Consider the following 20,600-nt stretch of genomic DNA (forward strand, 5'->3'; position numbering starts at 1 on the left):
ACCTTTCTTCGGATCCTCCTCCGATGCCGTTGGTGCCACCTCAGATTCCCTCCGTGCCAAGACTGGATCCATCGGGGATAGGCCTTTTCCTGCCTTCAGGAAGCCTGCCTGATGCAGGGGACCCAGCCATATCAGCCCTGGTCTGATGATCACCTCGGATTCCCAGGATACTGAGAATATTCCTTCTGAGCCATCTCCTCCTCCTGAAGAGAGATGTTCTCCCCCAGAGGATTTGTCGTTCATTAGCTTTATTAAGGAAATGTCCGAGGCCATTCCCTTTAAGCTTCAGAGTGAAGAGGACACCAGACATAAAATGCTTGAGGTTCTCCAGTTTGTGGATGTCCCCAAGAGGTGATGTCTATACCTGTGCACGAAGCCCTCTTGGAACTTCTTCCAACAAAACTGGGAGCATCCAGGTACGGTGCCCCCAGTGAATCGTAGATCGATGCCACCTACTTAGTTCAGTCTACTCCTGGGTTCCAAAGACCCAGCTGTCGCACCATTCTGTGGTGGTGTAGTCTGCTCAGAAGAAGGCAAGAAGACCTAGACCTCATTCTTCTACACCTCACGGGAAGGAGCAGAGGTTCCTGGATGCCCCTGGGGCGCGGGTATTTCATGGCTCCATGTTCATTTCTCGTATTGCAGCTTACCAGCTTTACATGACGCAGTACACGAGAAACATTTTTAAACTTCTCCAGGACTTTTCAGACTCCTTGCCAGATGAATTCCAAGAGCAACTCAGTGCTATACTCAAAGGCCTCGATGCTGGAAAGCACAAGGTCTGGGCAGCATATGATATCTTCGACACATCTTCTAGTGTAGCTGCAGCTGGAATAAGTGCCAGAAGATGGGCATGGCTCAAATCCTCAGATTTATGACCTGACGTTCAGGAGAGATTGGCAGACCTCCCCTGTACTGGTGATAATCTTTTCAGGGATAAGATTCAAGAGATTGTCACACAGCTCAAGGACCACCACGAGACATTATGCCAGCTCTTGTCTGTGCCCTCTGATTTTCCCTCCACTTCAAAACGGCCGTTCAGAAGGCAGACTAAGAGGACAACCTATAAAGCTCGTAGGTATTATCCTCCCCCATCTCACAGTCGCCCAGCCAGGCTATACCAGAAGGGTCAGATTCGCCAATCCAGGACTCAGAAGACCCAACCAGTTCCACTGCCTGGACCCGCGTCGGGGTTTTGACTCCCGGCTAGAGAGCAAGTGTCAACCTCCATTACCATTTCTGCCAGTAGGCGGCCACTTGTGCCATTTCACCACCATCTGGCACACAATCACAACGGATCAATGGGTCCTCTCAGTAGTGTCTCAAGGTTACCAACCCAACTTCCTTTCAGTGCCATCGGACTCCCCACCTCAGCCGGGGTGGGGTTTATCCGACCACACACCACTCCTGGCGGAGGAAATAACCCTCCTCCGATCCAATGCTATAGAACCAGCGCCCCCTCTACAACGGGGAAAAGGGTTCTATTCTCGATATTTCCTAATACCAAAAAAATCAGGAGGCATTCGTCCAAATATTGGTAACTTTGGGCTCCCTACTCCCTCTTCTCCAGAAGGGAGATTGGCTTTGCTCTCTAGACCTACAAGACGCATACACACATATAGTGATAACACTGTCTCATCGGAAATACCTCCGTTTCCTGGTCTAACGCCGTCACTTCCAGTATTGCCATTCGGCCTAGCATTGGCACCTCTTGTATTTATGAAATGCCTGGCAGTAGTAGCAGCATACCTTCGACAGAGCATCCATGTCTACCCCTACCTAGCCGATTGGTTGCTAAGGGCCCCATCAGAGAAGGAAGTACTACATTCCTTCCATCTAACCCTACAGCTACTACTGTCACTGGGATTTCTAGTGAACTACCCAAAATCCAATCTGGTTCCATCACAGATCCTCTCCTTCATTGGAGCGGACTTAGACACCATTCAGGCAAAAGCTTTTCTCCCAAGGAATCGTGCGCATACTCTAGCAACCCTTGCATCACATGGCATCCTTGGTACATGTGATTCCAATGGCTCGCCTGGCCATGAGGTTAACACAATGGACTCTAACATCCCAATGTTCCTAGGCCCATCATCTAATGTCCAACATTGTCCACGTCACCAGAAAGCTTAGTCTCTCGCTAGCATGGTGGATTCAGAAGTCCAATCTTCTCAAGGGACTGCTCTTTCAATCTCCAGAACCTCAGATGATACTAATGACGGATGCTTCCAACCTCGGTTGGGGAGCCCATGTCAACAACCTGCAAACTCGGGGTACCTGGTCTGCAGAAGAGTCACAACTCCAAATACATTTTCTAGAGCTCAGGGCAATAAGATATGCCCTAATAGCTTTCCTGGATTGCCTATCCAACAAGACAATCCTAGTCCAAACAGACAACCAGGTAGCAATTTATTTATTTGTTTTTATATACCGTCATTCGGTTTAGCCATCACAACGGTTTACAGGATCAAAACAATCAGATAAATTATACATAGTTGCAAAAGAAGAAAACAATAACAATAATGAAATGATAGGTAGAGGAAGATGGTGAGGTGAAAGAGGGGGGAGAAGGGAAAGATGTAAAAAGGAAAGTAACAAATAGTATTAATTCTTCTTAAAGGAGGGCTTCATATTAAATATTAATATTCATATTGTGGTACATCAACAAGCAGGGTGGAACGGGCTCATATCTGCTATGTCAAGAAGTTGCACAGATATGGGCCTGGTCTCTCTCCCACTCCATGTTTCTCAGAGCGACCTACCTGGCAGGCGTGGACAATGTACTGGCGGACAAGTTGAGTCGGACCTTTCATCCCCACGAATGGTCCCTGAATCCCACTGTGGCAGAGGAAATCTTCCAACGGTGGGGCTTATCTGCACATAGATCTCTTTGCATCATGTCACAACCTCAGAGTGGACAATTACTGCTCCCTGCATCGCAGTTTCAGGACTCCACCGAGGGATGCTTTCGACCTCTCGTGGTCCCAGGGCCTCCTATATGTGTACCCTCTACTTCCACTCATCAGCAAGACTCTCGTGAAGTTACGGCAGGACAAAGGGCTTAATGATTCTTATAGCCCCTTACTGGCCATGGTTTCCCATCCTTCGTGACCTCTAGGTCTGTCCGTCTCTGATAACTCAGAACAACGGGCAGCTCCGTCATCCGAACCTCCAGGCCCTGTCACTGACGGCATGGATGTTGAAAGGCTAATTCTACAGTCACTAAACCTTTCGGACACTGTATCCCAAGTCCTCGTCTTCCAGCCCCTGCTTGGGACCTCAATGTTGTATTAGCAGTGCTCATGAAACCCCCGTTTGAGCCTCTCCACTCCTGCGAGCTGCGTTATCTCACTTGGAAAATGCTTTTTCTCCTAGCTATAACGTCGGCTCGCAGAGTTAGTGAACTGCAAGCCCTGGTAACATACCCACCTTACACAAAATTTCTCCATGATCGAGTGGTGCTTCGCACTCATCCTAAATTTTTACCAAAGGTAGTATCTGAATTTCACTTAAAACAATCCATTATACTGCCTACTTTCTTTCCAAAACCCCACTCACATCCAGGTGAGCGAGCACTACATACCTTGGACTGCAAACGTGTGTTAGCCTTTTATTTGGAATGCACGGCAGCCCATAGGACGTCCACCCAGTTGTTTGTCTCCTTCGATAAAACTTTCGATTTATTTTATTTTTTCGCTCCTTCTTTTACTATAAACGACTGAAGGGGGACTTCTGCTGGATGCAGGGTTAGGTGGCATGCTGGGCATGCTCAGTGTGCCAAGTCAAAGTTCTAGAAACTTTGACAAAGTGTTCCGTGAGGGCTCCATCCTGATGATGTCACCCATATGGTGAGGACTAACATCCTGCTGTCCTGTGAGAACATCTGTTACAGGTAAGCAACTCTGCTATCACTATACTCTTCCCCAACACACCAAGGGATTTCTACCCATAAAGATTTGATTGTCATTTAGTCTCATGCAGGATCTTTATCCTGTTGGATTCTATGCCATCCCAGACATAAAGCGCCACCCCGCCTCCCAGATGCTCTTCTCTGTCATTGTGATATTATTTGTACCCTGGAATAGCACTGACCCATTGGTTATCCTCCTTCCACCATGTCTGAGATGCCAGTTAAGTCTGTCATCATCCACTGCTATACATTCTAATTTTCTCATCTTACTTCTTAGACTTCTGGCATTAGCATACAAACATTTCAAAGTGTTTTTTGTTTGTATTTTTATTCTGCTTTTTAATTGATAAATTAAGGGATAAATTGGAATCTTTTAGCTCAGGTGAGTTTTTAATTACAGGCACTTGGACTACTTTTCTTATTGGAACCTCACTGTTGGGATGCCCTAATTCTAATGCATCATTAGTATCCTTTGAAGATATCACTCTCCAAATCATGCACTGCTGAGCTGCTGTCGGCTTTCCCCTTTGTTCTAGTTTAAAAGCTGCTCTATCTCCTTTATAAAGGTTAGTGCCAGCGGCCTGGTTCCACCCTGGTTAAGGTGGAGCCCATCCCTTCAGGAAAAAACTCCCCCTTCCCCAAAAGGTTCCCCAGTTCCTTACCAAACTGAATCACTCTTCCTTGCACTGTCTTATCCACGCATTGAAACTCCCAAGTTCTGCCTGCCTCTGGGGACCTAACTTCTGCTTATTAGCTGCCTTACTGACCATTAAAAGCACAAACACACAAACTAATATAATAAACCCCAATAGTTTACTTCTCCCCAATACTTAAAAAAAAAATTCCCAAGCAAAACTTACTGATTTGCTAAGTGTTCCCTCGTGTCCATCGTGGGGTTCATCCGCCCATTCAAACGGAATGAGCGGATGAACGGAACCCATTCAAACCCATTCAAACGGAACTCTTCACCCTCCTTGCGGGTGCAGTGGAAACGGTCCCTTGCCAACAATAGGGCCTAGGGTTCTACTTGAGGTACTTCCTCATCCTGAAAAGGAATGGCAGCTTGCACCCCACTCTTGACCTCAGGGTGCTGAACAAGTTTCTCGTAAGAGAAAAATTCAGGATGGTCTCTCTGGGCACGCCAACCCCCTCCGAAGAGGAAACTGGCTTTGATCCTTCAACCTGAAGGAGTCATAAACACACATTGCGATTGTCCCCAACCACAGGAAGTACTTCCGCTTCATGGTGAGGAATTCACATTTTCAATACAAAATGCTGCCCTTTGTGCTGGCTTCAGCCCCCCACATCTTCACCAAATGCTTGGCAGTGGTGGCTGCCTACCGCAGGCGTCGCTCAGTCCATGTGTTCCCATACCTGGATGACTGGCTGGTCAGGAGTGACTCCCACTCCGGAGCTTTACAAGCTCTGGCCCTGATGGTTCAGATCCTGCAGACTATGGGGTTCATTATCAACCTCCCAAGTCGCATCTCTGTTCATCCCTTCAGCTAGACTTCATAGGCTCCAGGTTGGACATAGCACAAGCAAAAGCCTTCCTGCCTAAGGACCGGGCGATTGCCCTCGCCTCGCTGGCCACTCTCATCTGCAACACTTGGAGTTGGTGAGGGTGGTGAGGGTCACCCCAGGTGACCCTCACCACCAACGCTTCTCCTCAGGGTGAGGAGCCCACTCGAACGGCCTACACACTAAGGCCTTTGGACCGCCGTCAAAGCACGTTCCCAGAAACTTTCTGGAGTTTCGGGCGATACGGTATGCCTTGTGGGCATTCTGGGATCAGTTGCCATCCAGATCAGAACCTCCCTGGATGACAACTCTGTCAAGATTTGGTACATCAACAAGCAGGGTGGCACTGGCTCATTCATCCTCTGCCAAGAGGCAGTGCAGGTCTGTAACTGGACCCTCTCCCAAGGAATATATCTGTGGGGACCTACCTGCCAGGTCACCTCAATATGCTGGCAGACCGCCTCAGCCAGTCCTTCCAGCCACACGAGTGGTCACTCAACCCTGCGGTAGCGACCGGACTATTCCGCCGCTGGGGTGTGCCAAATGTGGACCTGTTCACATCCCCCCTCAATCACAAGGTGAGCAGATTCTGCTCCCCAGTAGCGGGGAATGGCTATCCAGCCTGTGATGTCTTCTCCCTTCGCTGGGGCAGGACCTCCTGTATGCATACCCGCCTCTCCCGCTCCTCTCAAAGACTGAGTCAAAGCTTCAGGAGGACGGGGGGGGACCATTATTCTCGTGGCATCCTCCTGGCCTCGGCAAGTTTGGTTCCCACTTCTCCAGGGCCTGTCTGTGCGTGTGACCATCCCATTAGGGATGGCACCCAACCTCATATCTTAGAACTAATGCACTCTGCACCACCCGAACCTCCGGGCATTGGCACTCATGACTTGGATGTTAAGCAGATAATCCTCCAGCACTTATTTATTTATTTATTTACTTTTATATACCGGTGTTCGATTTTACATATCACATCGGTTTACATTTAAACAAAATTTGCAGGAACTTATGCGTTACCTTTGTCAAATACATTAAACATTTAAATATGGGGATTGTTAACAAGGGATATAAAAGAACATGGGGAATGGCTAACACTACGGGATGCACGAAGGGATGCACAAAGGGGAGTGCCCCTTCAGCGCGTGACGCCTGGTGTTCTGGTGCCGTTTAACGTCCGTCACAGTCCTCAGTGACATCAGAGGGGGCGGGTCTCCCAATCAAGGATCACACACCGCCCCTCCCTTCTCAGTTCCAGATGGATTCTTTCACTTTTTTTTCTTTCTTTCTGTCTTTCTCATCACTGTTAGTTATTTCAGGGAGCCCGGTGGTGATGGTGTGTGGCATCCCTGTGCGCAGGCACCCGGTGTTCTGGCGCCGTTTAATGTCCGTGTCAGTCCTCAGTGACATCAGAGGGGGGGCGGGTCTCTCAATCAAGGATCACACACCGCCCCTCCCCTCTCAGTTCCAGATGGATTCTTTCACCTTTTTTTTTTCTTTCTTTCTGTCTTTCTCATTACTGTTAGTTATTTCAGGGAGCCCGGTGGTGATGGTGTGTGGCATCCCTGTGCGCAGGCACCCAGTGTTCTGGCGCCGTTTAATATATATATAGCTTATAGCTCTTGGAAGGTGTTTCCTGGGGCCTCATCGAAATCTAGAAACCTTCGACCAGGAAGTTCTACAGCTCAAAATGGAAACGTTTTTCCATCTGGTGCGGAGGACATTTGTTGGACCCCTTCTCGTGCCCTCTACCCTGGCTGCTGGACTACCTGTGGCTCTTGTCCGAGTATGAACTCCAGACCAGTTCCATCAGAGTGCATCTCAGCACGGTCAGCGCATACCACCGAGGTGTCAGTACGCCCATTTCGGACCAGCCCCTCGTTGGCTGTTTCATGTGGGGTCTCTTCCAGCTGAAGCCCCCTCTTTGGCCTTGGCAGCATCCTGGGATCTCTTGCCGAGACTGATGTCTTGCCGAGACTGATGTAGCCTCCCTTTGAGCCTCTGCAGCCCTCACTTGGAAAGTCATGTTCCTGGTGGCGATCACTTCCGCTCGCAGGGTCGGTGAACTTAAGGCCCTGGTTACGTACGCACCATACATGACGTTCTTCCACTACCATGTGGTTCCTGCCCAAGGTGGTGACTGATTTTCCACATCAATCAGTCTATTGTTTTACCCACCTTCTTTCTGAGGCCACTTTCCCATCCTGGGGAGCATGCTGTCCACACGCTAGATAGTAAACGCTCGCTAGCCTTCTACTTAGATCAGACGGCGAACCACAGACAGTCCACCCAGCTCTTCGTGTCCTTTGACCCCCAACAGGCTGGGTACTGTGGTGAGTAAGCAAGCCCTATCGAACTGGCTAGCGGATTGCATTGCTTTCTGCTATACACAGGCAGGCCTTCAGCTAGCCAGCAGACTGAAGGCTCAATCTGTGCAGGCCATGGCAGCTTCTGTGGCCTATTTGCGTGCAATCCCTGTTGCCGAAATTTGCCGGGCTGCAACCTGGAGTTCTCTCCACACATTTGCAGCTCATTACTGACTTGACAGGAATAGCCATCAGGACAGTGCCTTTGGTCAGTCTGGCCTGTACAACCCGTTCCAGACCTGAACCCAACTGTCTCTACTCATGCTTTTTGTGGGACCAGACCTGCACCTGTTTTCACCACAGCGCCGCAGTTGTGTTGTTCCTGTTGATACCTTGTTTGGCTGCTGTTGGTCTCTCTGGTTGAATAGGGCAGTCTGGAGCTCTGTACTCGCCCACATGTGAGGACTACCATCCCGCTTGTCCTAAGATAAAGTGCAGTTGCTTACCTGTAACAGGTGTTCTCCTACAGCAGGATGTTAGTCCTCAGGAATTCCGTCCACCTCCCCACAATGTGATGAAGTAATGATCCCCTTGTACAGAGCATTGGTGAAGCCTCACCTGGAGTACTGTGTTCAGTTCTGGAGACCATATCTCCAAAGGGACAGAGACAGGGTGACCAAAAAGGTGGATGGGCTACATAAAAAGACTTATGAGGAGAGGTTGAAGAACCTTAAATATGTACATCCTGGAGGAGAGGAGGAGCAGGGGTGATATGATACAGACTTTCAAATACTTGAAAGATTTTAATGATCCATGGTCAACAAACCTTTTACGTTGGGAAAAAAAATCAGTAGAGCTAAGGGTCACGATTTGAAGCTCCAGGGAGGAAGACTCAGAACCAATGTCCAGAAGTATTTCTTCACGGAAAGGGTGGTGGATGCCTGGAATGCCCTTCCAGAGGAAGTTGTGAAGACTAAAACTGTGAAGGATTTCAAAGGGGCATGGGATAAACACTGTGGATCCATAAAGGCTAGAGGATGGGAATGAAGAGAAGAGCAATGGGGGTGGATTACTGGAGTGGAGGATAGTACCAGGTGATTACTACCCTTTACTCAATAAGCCTTCGCATGGTTAATGCAATTCCAACATTGCTCTCTGCTTCAACGGCAAGGGGAAATGTGGAAAAGAGGATTTGCATTCAGATGATAACCAACAAGAACTGAACTTCACAATCTGGGTAAACAAGCGTGGGGGTAGCTTGCTTATTACGGCGGTTACTACCCTAAACCAATTAAGCCTGATACATCCCTTTGAATGCATATACAGCATTTTTCTCTGCTTCAACGGCAGGGGGAAATGTGGAAAACAGGATTTACATTCAAGGCATTGATCTGTGCAGTCTGGGTAAACAAGCATCGGGGTAACTTGCTTGATGTGGCGGTTACTACCCTTAACCATTAAGCCTTATGCTCACCTTTGATGCAACTCCAACATTGCTCTCTGCATCAACGACTGGGGATGGCAGGAAATTTGAATCAAACAGTTACCAACAAGGGCCCTGAACTAGGTGGTTGATGTGAAACAGATAAGTATGGGAAAATAAGTGTGGAAGCTTGCTGGGCAGACTGGATCGGCCAAGTGGTCTTTTTCTGCCGTTATTTCTATGTTTCTATGTATGTTGGGTTCACCTCCGGTTTCTTGTTTTCGTTTTTCGTTCAAATTTTTTCTATGTTAAGAAACTGAAGGGGGGCGGACCTTGCGTGGACGCACAGATAGTAGCAGGCTGGGCATGCTCAGTCTGCTGGCCAAAGTTTCTAGAAACTTTGACAAATTTTTCCGTGCCTGACTCCATCGGATGATGTCACCCACATGTGAGGACTAACATCCTGCTGTGTTAGAACACCTGTTACAGGTGAGCATCTGCGCTTTCTGCAATATCCTTCTGCCATTTTGTCACAAGCGTTTCATGTATTGAATATGATTTTATATTTTGGAAAAAAACATTCAAATTAGACAGAGACCCCTGTTTGTTAATACACAGTTTCAGCAATGCGGATTAAGAAGAGCTTTTCAACTCCCCAACCTCTGCAGACGTGAGCTCATGAAAAAATGCCCTAATTTTCCCGCAAAATAAAAAAAAAAAAAATGCCCCACTTGGAACCCCAACTTCTCTGCACTCTTCAAATGAGTTCATTTTCCCTGAGCCTGGGTTGACAGTGTTGTAGAGTCCAATCCAGGGACAACCACAGGCTCTCTGTGCCAGATAGGGCCAAGGGAGGGGAACCCAGGATTCGCCCGCAAATGCAATTGTAGGGATGCATGAAGTCGCAAGGACATGAGCTTTTGGCGTGACACCCATGTCCACCGAGCTACTTGAATTAATTTAGAGGGAAAAGAAAAACTCTGCAAATCCACCGATCTAGCATGCATTACAGCAGACGGATGTAATGGGGCACAAAGTGCTGCTAGAAGGCGATAATCTGTATTATCAGAAGTAGCATTTAACCAATCACCTAAAAAAACACAGCTGGGCTGCCCAAGTTTACAGCTTAAAATCTGGGACCTCAATACCCCCTTTCGTCTTCGGGACCTTTAATGTAGCATAAGAAAGGCATACCTTTTTCCCTCGCCAAATGAACGCCCCTAACATTTTTTATGGCATGCTGCTCTTGAACCCAAAGGTAACAAGGAAGCATGAGTAAAAGATATACTAATTTAGGAGCAATAATCATTTTGATAACCGCAATACGTCCCTGAAGCGAAAGGGGAAGTGCCTGCCAGCTCACCAATTTTTGGCGCAGCTTCTCTATAGCCGGCGGGATGTTGAGAGTACCACAAGATCGGATTTTTGTGGATTCAAATACCTAAATACTTAATAGTATCTCTGGCCCACTTGACTGGAAAATTTCCCCAGCTCTGCTGTAAAGCACCTGAAATATCAAGCACTTCCGTTTTTATCCAAATTGAGCTTGAATCCGGAAAATAATTGAAATGTTGAGAAAATTTGAAGCGCAACCGTAGCATTGGACAGCAATAAGAGAATATCATCTGCAAATAGTTTTTATTTGAAACAAGCCCAAAGGTATCCCAGTGACATCTGCTGTCTGGCGCAGTTTAAGAATAAGGGGTTCAACAGTCAAATTAAACAATAACGGAGATAGAGGGCACCCCTGCCTACCGTGTTTCCCCGAATATAAGACAGCGTCTTACTTTCTTTTTACCCCCAAAAGTCCCACTATGTCTTACTTTCAGGGTATGTCTTATATTGGAAAAAAAACCTGAGTGTTCAAAAAAAAATTATTTTTAAATACCTGTCGGAGGGCCGCATGGGTCCAGGCGGCTGGCGGCGGGAGCCGGGTGGTCGCGTGTTAAATCTAGGCCGCGGGCGGGTGGGCGCTTGTTCCAGGCGGCGGGGGGGCGGGTGGGCGCGCGTTAGTTCGAGACGGGCGGCGGGTGGTCGCGTGTTAAATCTAGGCCGGGTCGCACAGGCGCGCATTCATTCACTGCCGGTGGGGGCAGCCCCCACCGGCAGTGAATGAATGCGCGCACAGGCCCACAGCGCCTGTGCGACCCCTGCGATTCGGCGCTGGGGGCTGCCGGTGGGGGCTGCGGCAGTGAATGAATTCATTCATCCAGGCGGAGGAACCGGCTGCTTTCGGCTGCCGCTGCCGGCTGCTTTCTGCACTCAAGGCAGTCACATGCCGCTCACAGCATGTGACTGCCTTGAGCGCCGAAAGCAGCCGGCAGCGGCAGCCGAAAGCAGCCGGCAGCGGCGAAAGCAGCCGGCTCCTCCGCCTGGATGAATGAATTCATTCACTGCCGCAGCCCCCACCGGCAGCCCCCAGCGCCGAATCGCAGGGGTCGCACAGGCGCTGTGGGCCTGTGCGCGCATTCATTCACTGCCGGTGGGGGCTGCCTCGGCAGCCCCACCGGCAGTGAATGAATGCGCGCCTGTGCGACCCGGCCTAGATTTAACATGCGACCACCCGCCGCCCGCCGGCCGTCTCGAACTAACGCGCGTCCACCCGCCGCCTGGAACAAGCGCCCACCCGCCCGCGGCCTAGATTTAACACGCGACCACCCGGCTCCCGCCGCCAGCCGCCTGGACCCACGCGGCCCTCCGACAGGTATTTAAAAATTTTTTTTTTTTGAAATGACAGGTACGTCTTACTTTCGGGGGATGTGTTACATTAGCCGACCCCCCTAAAATTCCCACTACGTCTTACTATCAGGGGTGTCTTACTATCGGGGAAACACGGTAGTTCCTCTCCGCAGAAAGAAGGACTCAGACAGTTGGCCATTTACTAAAATTCTGGCTGAAGGGTTAGTATACAGAAGAGTAATATATTGATAAATGCTCCCCTCAATTCCGAATTTTCACAACACAGCAGAAAAGGCCATGTCACCCTATCAAAGGCCTTTTCAGCATCACAGCTTACTAATAAGGGGACCATCGTAGGTCTGGGCATGCAGCTTTCTAAAGCAGCATACACCTTATGCAAATTGACTGTCGAGCATTGGCCATATACAAATCCCACTAGATCAAGTACTTCAGATGGTTAGCCAAAACTTTAGCATAGATCTTTATATCTAAATTGAGAAGCGGAATAGGGCGATAGGACAATGGCATCTGTTCATCCCAGCCTGGCTTTGGAAGTACCACAATGATAGCTTCCTTCATTGCCTGCAACATTTTACCCTCCACAGACACAGCTTCATATATCATATATATCCTTAATTAAGATTTTGTAGAAAGTGGCTATCAGGCCCCAGGAGCCTTCAGAGAAGGCAGAGATTGTTTGGCTTCCTTAATTTCTTCCAGCTCTGTTGGGTGGTTTAACTTCAATAGGACTTTCTCTGTAAGGCTGGGAAACTGTAAGCCATCTAAAAATGTAAATATTTCATCAGGAGCTATGGGTTCGGCCTTACAGAGCTGCTGATAAGTCATGGAACACTTGCGCTATGTCCGCAGTAGCAGTAACCACTTTACATCTTTAGTTTTTATGGAGGAATTAAATTTGGGAGGGTCCTGTCTTTTCAATAAGCTAGCCAGCAGGCACCCTGATTTGTTTCCATATTGGAATAAGCGATATTTTAAATACCGCAGGGAGTCCATCATCCTTGCTTGGAGGTGGTTATTTAAGGCACTCTGCATACTTTTATATTCCTCAATTAAATTCCTCAAGATTTTTACGCTCTTGAAAAGATAGCATGCTTAACCTTACCCTCCAGAATTATGATTTCCATATTTCGCTTCTTACGCATATAACTAACATAACTGATTGTCACCCCTAAGTATCGTCTTAGCAATTTCCCAAAATAACAACGGTGTGTCCAAATGCTGCCAGTTAAATTCAACAAACTCCTGCCACTTACACTGCAGGTATGAGGGGAACTTCGGGTCATTAAACAAAGTAGCAGGCATTCTCCAACTATCTCTTCCCCTAAGGTCCCCCACCTGAAAGCTACCCAAGACAGGGAAGTGGTCTGAAATAATCAAGTCTTCTAGCATGGGTTCTTCTTAGTGTTTGGGTAATTACCAGGTTCTTGTGGCCTGGTTTTGGCCTCTGTTGGAAACAGGATGCTGGGCTTGATGGACCCTTGGCCTGACCCAGCATGGCAATTTCTTATGTTCTTAAGAAACCAAGGTAATAAAACCTCCGATATCAGCAAATAATCCTGGTCCTGGTGGAATGAGCCCACGCAACTTGGGTGAAGTCTCTTTCGCCCGGGTGTAGGACCAGCCAGCAGTTTTAAGCTTTTACATAGAAAATGGGGACCTTTATTGTCTAAAATCCAAAAACAACAGAAGCAACCTTGCACATAAGCAAGTATCCACATAAACAGGTGCAGGAAAGACGATAAGGTCCCATTCAAGATTTTACCATGTATTTATTATATGTCCAAAAAGATCACAGTTCGTTCAAAACGGCAACTCCTTCAAGTAAACAAAAAGGTTTTTTATAAATCTGTCATTCTATCGATGCTCTCTCCTTCCTGGTCCTGGAGGTGGTCGCCCGCCCTCCACGGGGGGGTGATTTCTCCGGGATACTCGGTCGGAGGGAGCAGCGCTGGATTTTTACGCTTGATACGGTCCTTCCGAACGGCCTTAATAAGGAGATAGAATGGTACCAATTCTATTAAATACCTATTAATTCTACATGTGTGTTGTTGTGCGCATTCGCTGTTCCAGCATCTCGCGAGAGGGTATACCTTTCGCGCCTTTTTCCCCTTTAAATGGCTGTCAATTTGATAAGGCGCTCGCGCTCCTGTGAAACCACTATTGAGGTATGTAATAGCTATGTTATATTTGTTTGCAGCCTATTTGTTTCCATTCCTGATATATTTATTTTATTTTATTTTAGATTATAATTTTGTGGTCCCTCCTGATGCAGTTAACACGAAACACGGACTGTGTCGGGGGACAGATTTATAAAAAACCTTTTTGTTTACTTGAAGGAGTTGCCGTTTTGAACGAACTGTGATCTTTTTGGACATATAATAAATACATGGTAAAATCTTGAATGGGACCTTATCGTCTTTCCTGCACCTGTTTATGTGGACCTTTATTGTCTCCCATAGGGCGCCTGCCCAGAGGCAGCTATCTGTCTAACTCCGGGTTGACTATACAATTCACATCACCCCCCAGTATCACAGGGTATCCACCTAATTGAGAAATATGAGACAACAGGGAAGTGAAGAAAGTATGGCTGTACTGGTTAGGAGCATATGACGACACCAACGCCTCCACAGAGCCCATTAATTTCCCCAGAACAATAGCATAACTCCCATCCAAGTCAGCCACCTGTTGCATCATCTGAAAGGACACCACTTTATGGATAAGTATAGCAACCCCACGACTCTTGGTATTTCCTGCAGCAAAAAAGACTTGGGCCACCCATCTTCTTCGTAACTTAATGGCTTCTTTAGAGTTTAGGTGAGTTTCCTGCAAAAACACCACCTTTGATTGTAGGTTATTCAAGTTATTCAAAACCTTCTCCCATTTAACCAGGATCCCCAGACCTGCTACATTCCAGGTTACAAAATTAATAGCCATAAAAACAGGCATAAGTAATGAATTTACCAGGCAACCCTAACCAGAACCTTGCAAGAAGACTCCTTGCTCCTCCCAAATTGGAAACTTTACCCACCGTCTGAAAGTGAGAATAATTGAAGCTCTCCCAAATGGAAAAGGATCTCACTGTTGTAACAAACAAAGCAATTGTAATACACCAGCGTGCCCCTTCACCTTCTCTCCAACTCTCTGCCTCCCTTAAAATCCTTATAGTTACTATCCATTCTATTAACAAAACTCCATGCCTTCCCAACCCCTCACCCCTCCCTCGTACACAATATAACAGGTCTCCAAAATAGAGACTGGAGGTCATGGCTGACACTGAAGTGCTCAGCCTCCACTCAAATGAACCACATTTGAAAAGCACATAAAACATTTCAATACTGCATAGCAGTGAATTGAGAGCAAGTCCTTGCGCTGCACCTGTGAGGATTGACTAATCACCCTTGAAATGAGAGGGGACTCACAGAAGCCACATAGTGCCAGAGCACCACTACTCACATGGGTGTACAAGCAGGAAATGGCCAGGTTTTAAACAGAAAGACATCCTGAACTCAGCACACTCATAACATAGCCACTTGGCCCACGAGGCAGCAGCCATTAGCCTTCATGTGGCCGACTCATCACCCGCCATCATGCCTTTAACAAACTCCGCCTTCACTTCTTCAAACACCTGGGGACTTCCTCGATGCCAGATCCGCAATCGGGTAGGGTAGAGCAGAGAAACGAATATGCTTGCATGCCTTATCGGTTCAAATTGGAGAAAACTCCTTGCGGAGGTTAGAGACCCACAGAGAGAAGTCCTAGAAAATTAATATTTTCCTATTTTCAAATTGTAATTCCCTCTGTTTCCAAAAGTGTTGTAAAATCTCCACTTTCAAGGCATAGTGCCAGATAACTACACGTGGTTTCTGATCTGTCGCTGGCTTAGGGCCCAGCCAATGTGCCGTTTCAACGAGACCCACCGGGGCTGCTGCCACAAAGACAACCATAGCCTTCAGCCAGGTTTCCAATGTGCATCCCCAGGTCTTGATCAAGAATACTCTTGTGAAAGCCCATGAAATGGAGATTGTTTAGTCAGGCTCGATTTTCCAAATCATCCAACTTGTCATCACATATACGGGCCGCTTTCTCTAGGGCTGTAATCTTTTGCTCCAGTGTCTCGACGTCATCCTCCACCACTGCAATGCAGCCTTCCACGAGGTTATGTGGTTCCTAAATTCCGCTATGGAAGAGTGCACCTTCGATATCTGTTCCAAGATTTGGGTGAGTTTTAGTTGCCATGTAATTTGGAAAAACGGCAACAAAGGCAACTCTGAAACTCAGGAACGAAAAACTCTGTGCCCAGGCTTGCGGAGTGGTTGAGTAATAGCAGATAAAGTGCAGATTTATCGAGATGGTTGCTGGAGCTCGATCTCCTCACGTCCTATCGAGCCCACCACATCACGTGACCTCTCTCGCCCTTTTCTTTAATGCACATAGATCCCCAAATCGATTTTCAAGGAGAGGTTTACATGCAGAAACTGGGCGTTTTACTCAAATCCTTCTTGAAGTTTTTCCTCCAAAATTTTTAAACTAGGTCCAGTATAATGCAGGAGTGAATTTGCCCTTCCAACTTTATTAATAAAACTTATTAATCAAAATAACTTGGCAAATAGTGCTATTTTTTTGGCCACCACATCTTTGGGAAAATATAACCTGTATCTATTAGGATACCACTTGGGGTAGTTACGTAAGCAGTATATCACGAGGTGGGTAAATTTACCAGCATAACCATGTGGAATATATATCTGTACAGATTGGAGCAGAAATTATTTATCCGTGTAGAAGAGGCGATGTGTACAAGTCCTGTTTGCTGCCATGGCACATCATGCATCTGTTATAGCTCATGCTTTCTGGAAGTAAAACCCCAAAATGTGATGAAGAGCCAGGAGCATGAGCAACTGGGTTGTCTAGTTAAGTAGACAGAATTATTTTATCTTCCATTATGTTCAATTTCATTGGTAATCTATGAGTTTAACATGACCTGGAAAAGTCATGCTCCCTCTGGAGAAAGAAGAATTGCAATCAATAATAAAGCCTGGAAGGTCCGCCTACTCTGCCCGGTTTGCTTCTTAGTGTAGTGCTGGCAGCACTGATGTAATTTGTATATATTATTTTAAAATGTCTGTCTTCACTGAGATTTTGCACATTAAGGGATTTGCATTATTTATCCATTTAAAACTGGGTTGCTTAACATCTTCATTGGATCAGCATAAAAGCATTCAGATTCCTTCAATGCATTCTGCATTAGGCATGATACTTTATCAAGTTTGAGGCTGGCTTTTTTTTATTAAAAAAAAAACAAAAACATACAATTATATGTTGGCCCAGCAAAAGATATGAAGAAACTAATTTGCTTTTTTTTTTGCCTCTCTGCCAAGCAGTGTTGACATAAGACATGTGGCCTGGAATGGGCAGTAGCTGCAGAGAGGTGTGCTTGGCATGACTTCAGTGGTATAGGGTGTAATTTAGTCCAGCCCACCTTGCCAAATTAGTGGTCATAAAATCTAAGTGGCACTTGTCAGTGGGGAATAAATCACAATGGCTTATGGGTTTTTCTATAATAAGCTCTTGACCCTGCTGTGTTATGACTTGAGGCACAGTTGTGTAAACCACAAATCCTGGGGTGTTGTCATCGTGCTTTCACGTATGTGTCTGACAAACTGGATTCCAGAACAATCTGAAAGTTCAAACCATTTTGACTGTAATTTGCCATTTTAGAATAATAGATGAGGACCAGAGAAACCAAGATTCAAATTCCATTTCATCCAGCTACATCAGTCCACATGAATCCATATAGATGGGTTATGTCCCCCTACCAGCAGATGGAGGCAGAACTTTCTACTGTGACATACATAGAGATGGTGCATCTCAGAGGAAAACAATGTTCTCCTACTCCAGCAGATGGTAGGACTCACTGGTATTGCCCTTGGTCCATTTAGGAGAGTGAGCCCACTTAAATAGAGGTTCCCAGTCCAGAGGCGAATTGGTTGAGCCATAAAGGGGGAGGTTCTTTAAAAAAAAAAAAAAAAAAAAATTTAAAAAGTGCTGCTCTTCAGATACTCCTCTGTTGACTTCCCGCCCCCCAACTTATTGGCAGCCTTCTGTTAATATAAAAAATAATAAGACAACCAAACAAGACTGCAGAAGAGCCTTCTAGGTAGACTGGGATCTTGGGCTAGGCGACTGTTTTCTTCACAGGCTTCTTGCCCTTTCGGTTAAGTGCCTCTGGTGGGAGAGAGGGATTGCAGCAGTCTTCTGTTGGTACATACCAAGCAGGAGGCCTACTGCGCAGTTATGGACAAAATGAAACACGGCATTCACTGTGGAGTGTGCAGCTCAAAAAAGTCGTCTTTGGCTTCAGAGTCTCTTTGTGCAGCCTATCTACGTGTGGGGAAAGATCCCTGGGGAGAGTTCAAAAGTCTCAAGTGGCATAAGCATGGCCCCTGAGACCACAGGGAAGGTTACATTTTCTGAGCCATGTTCAGAGCATGCTCTGGAGGAGACTGCAGGCTCAGAGTTTTGGCGAAAGTGTTGGCCATTTTGGGCCTTTCTCCCACAGATGCTTCAGGCTCACAGCAGCAGTGAGCTGACTTGGCAAGGATTTTTGGGGATCCTCCAGTGCTGGATGCAGTGGATGTTCCTCCGGATTGGGGTTTTATGGCCAATTTTGAGGGTTTGACAATTTGTCCCTGGATTTTTAATTTTTTGCATTAGGCCTTCTATGCAATCCAGAGGCCTAAAGGGAAGCACAGGTCTTCCTTGGGGATCAGTAGACTAATCCCAGGGGAGCCTGGATTCAGCAAGTGTCCCATGGAGGTAGGCAAAGCTTCCATTCCCTAATGTTGAAGAAATATAATACGATACTGAGGAGCATTTGGATTTTGCCAGTGGTATATCTTTGGAAGAGGGGAAAGTTCCCTCAGGATGATTGTTCATATTTTTCATAGAGACAGGATCTTGGCTTTAATTGACCAAGTGGCCCCTGTCTCCGGATAGTGCATGTGAAGGCAGAAGAGGTCACTGTTTGGGATCCAACCATCAGGGGGTCTGCAAGACCACCCAACTTTCCCTCTACACTCCAAGGTGGAGGAAATGGTGCTGGCAGAGTTGGAGTTTCCTGAGAGTGGCCTTAAGGGAGTGAAGAATTTTAAGTTGTATCCTATTTCACCTGTTGAGGGTACTACCGTGTTTCCCCGATAGTAAGACACCCCTGATAGTAAGACGTAGTGGGAATTTTAGGGGGGTCGGCTAATGTAACACATCCCCCGAAAGTAAGACGTACCTGTCATTTAAAAAAAAAATTATTTTTAAATACCTGTCGGAGGGCCGCGTGGGTCCAGGCGGCTGGCGGCGGGAGCCGGGTGGTCGCGTGTTAAATCTAGGCCGCGGGCGGGTGGGCGCTTGTTCCAGGCGGCGGCGGCGGGGGGGGCGGGTGGACGCGCGTTAGTTCGAGACGGCCGGCGGGTGGTCGCGTGTTAAATCTAGGCCGGGTCGCACAGGCGCGCATTCATTCACTGCCGGTGGGGGCTGCCTCGGCAGCCCCCACCGGCAGTGAATGAATGCGCGCACAGGCTCACAGCGCCTGTGCGACCCCTGCGATTCGGCGCTGGGGGCTGCCGGTGGGGGCTGCGGCAGTGAATGAATTCATTCATCCAGGCGGAGGAGCCGGCTGCTTTCGCCGCTGCCGGCTGCTTTCGGCTGCCGCTGCCGGCTGCTTTCGGCGCTCAAGGCAGTCACATGCTGTGACGTCACGGCATGTGACTGCCTTGAGCGCCGAAAGCAGCGTCCACCCGCCCCCCCCCGCCGCCGCGTCCACCCGCCCCCCCCGCCGCCGCCGCCTGGAACAAGCGCCCACCCGCCCGCGGCCTAGATTTAACACGCGACCACCCGGCTCCCGCCGCCAGCCGCCTGGACCCACGCGGCCCTCCGACAGGTATTTAAAAATAATTTTTTTTTGAACACTCAGGTTTTTTTTCCAATATAAGACATACCCTGAAAGTAAGACATAGTGGGACTTTTGGGGGTAAAAAGAAAGTAAGACGCTGTCTTATATTCGGGGAAACACGGTATGCTTGTTTCAGATTCCTCAAGTAGATGCTCTTGTTACTGCAAATACCAGATGTATGACTATACCAATGGAGAGTAGCCCTTCTCTTAAAGACTTCAGGATGGAAGGATTGACTTTCCCTTGAAGGCATCCATTTATTTTATGGCTCTGTTGATCCAAATTTCTATTTGTGGTGGCTTTGTGGTTTGGATGCTTCTGCACTAGATTCAGCAGTTCCCAGAAGGGGAGGAAGTGTCCAGGATGGAATAGGTTGCAGCCTTTCTGGCTGATGCCTTGTATGATCTGTTCCAGACTTTCTCTTGGTCAGTGGCTTCTGCTGTAACAGCCAGAAGACTCCTTTGGCTTTGCAAATTGGCTGTGAATTACTGGTCAAAGTCACTGTTGGGGAAACTTCCTTTTAAAGGGAAGATTTTGTTTGGCAAGAATCTGGAGCAGCTGGCCAAAAACCTGGGAGATCCAAAGCCGCAGAGATAATCTAAGGACAGAGTTTAGTCCTTTTATTGAGCTAATGGAAGTCAGAGCCACTTTTGGGATTTTAGACACTATAGGCTTGGTAAGAAATTGTATTATCCCAGGGCAAGCAGGATAATAGTCCTCACATATGAGTGACATCAATGGAGCCCTGTACGGAAAACTTCTGTCAAAGTTTCTAGAAACATTTGACTGGCACACTGAGCC

The 20,600-nt window shown here is 47.4% G+C and overlaps 1 protein-coding gene across 3 annotated transcripts in view; it reads left to right on the plus strand.

The window, feature by feature from the left end:
* Positions 1–20,600, plus strand: part of REXO1 (RNA exonuclease 1 homolog) — a 184,380-nt gene that overhangs the window by 148,276 nt on the left and 15,504 nt on the right. The window contains exon 15 of one of the 3 annotated variants that reach the window (XM_029613958.1): positions 16,608–17,907. The exons of the other annotated variants lie outside the window; for them this stretch is intronic. Coding sequence (XP_029469818.1) covers positions 16,608–16,694 — 87 coding nt within the window. The 3' untranslated portion in view covers positions 16,695–17,907. Of the gene's footprint in view, positions 1–16,607; positions 17,908–20,600 lie in introns of those variants that run through there. 3 annotated transcript variants of the gene reach the window in all.

The sequence above is a fragment of the Rhinatrema bivittatum genome, chromosome 8 (genome assembly GCF_901001135.1).
Source record: "Rhinatrema bivittatum chromosome 8, aRhiBiv1.1, whole genome shotgun sequence".
Lineage (NCBI taxonomy): Eukaryota > Metazoa > Chordata > Amphibia > Gymnophiona > Rhinatrematidae > Rhinatrema > Rhinatrema bivittatum.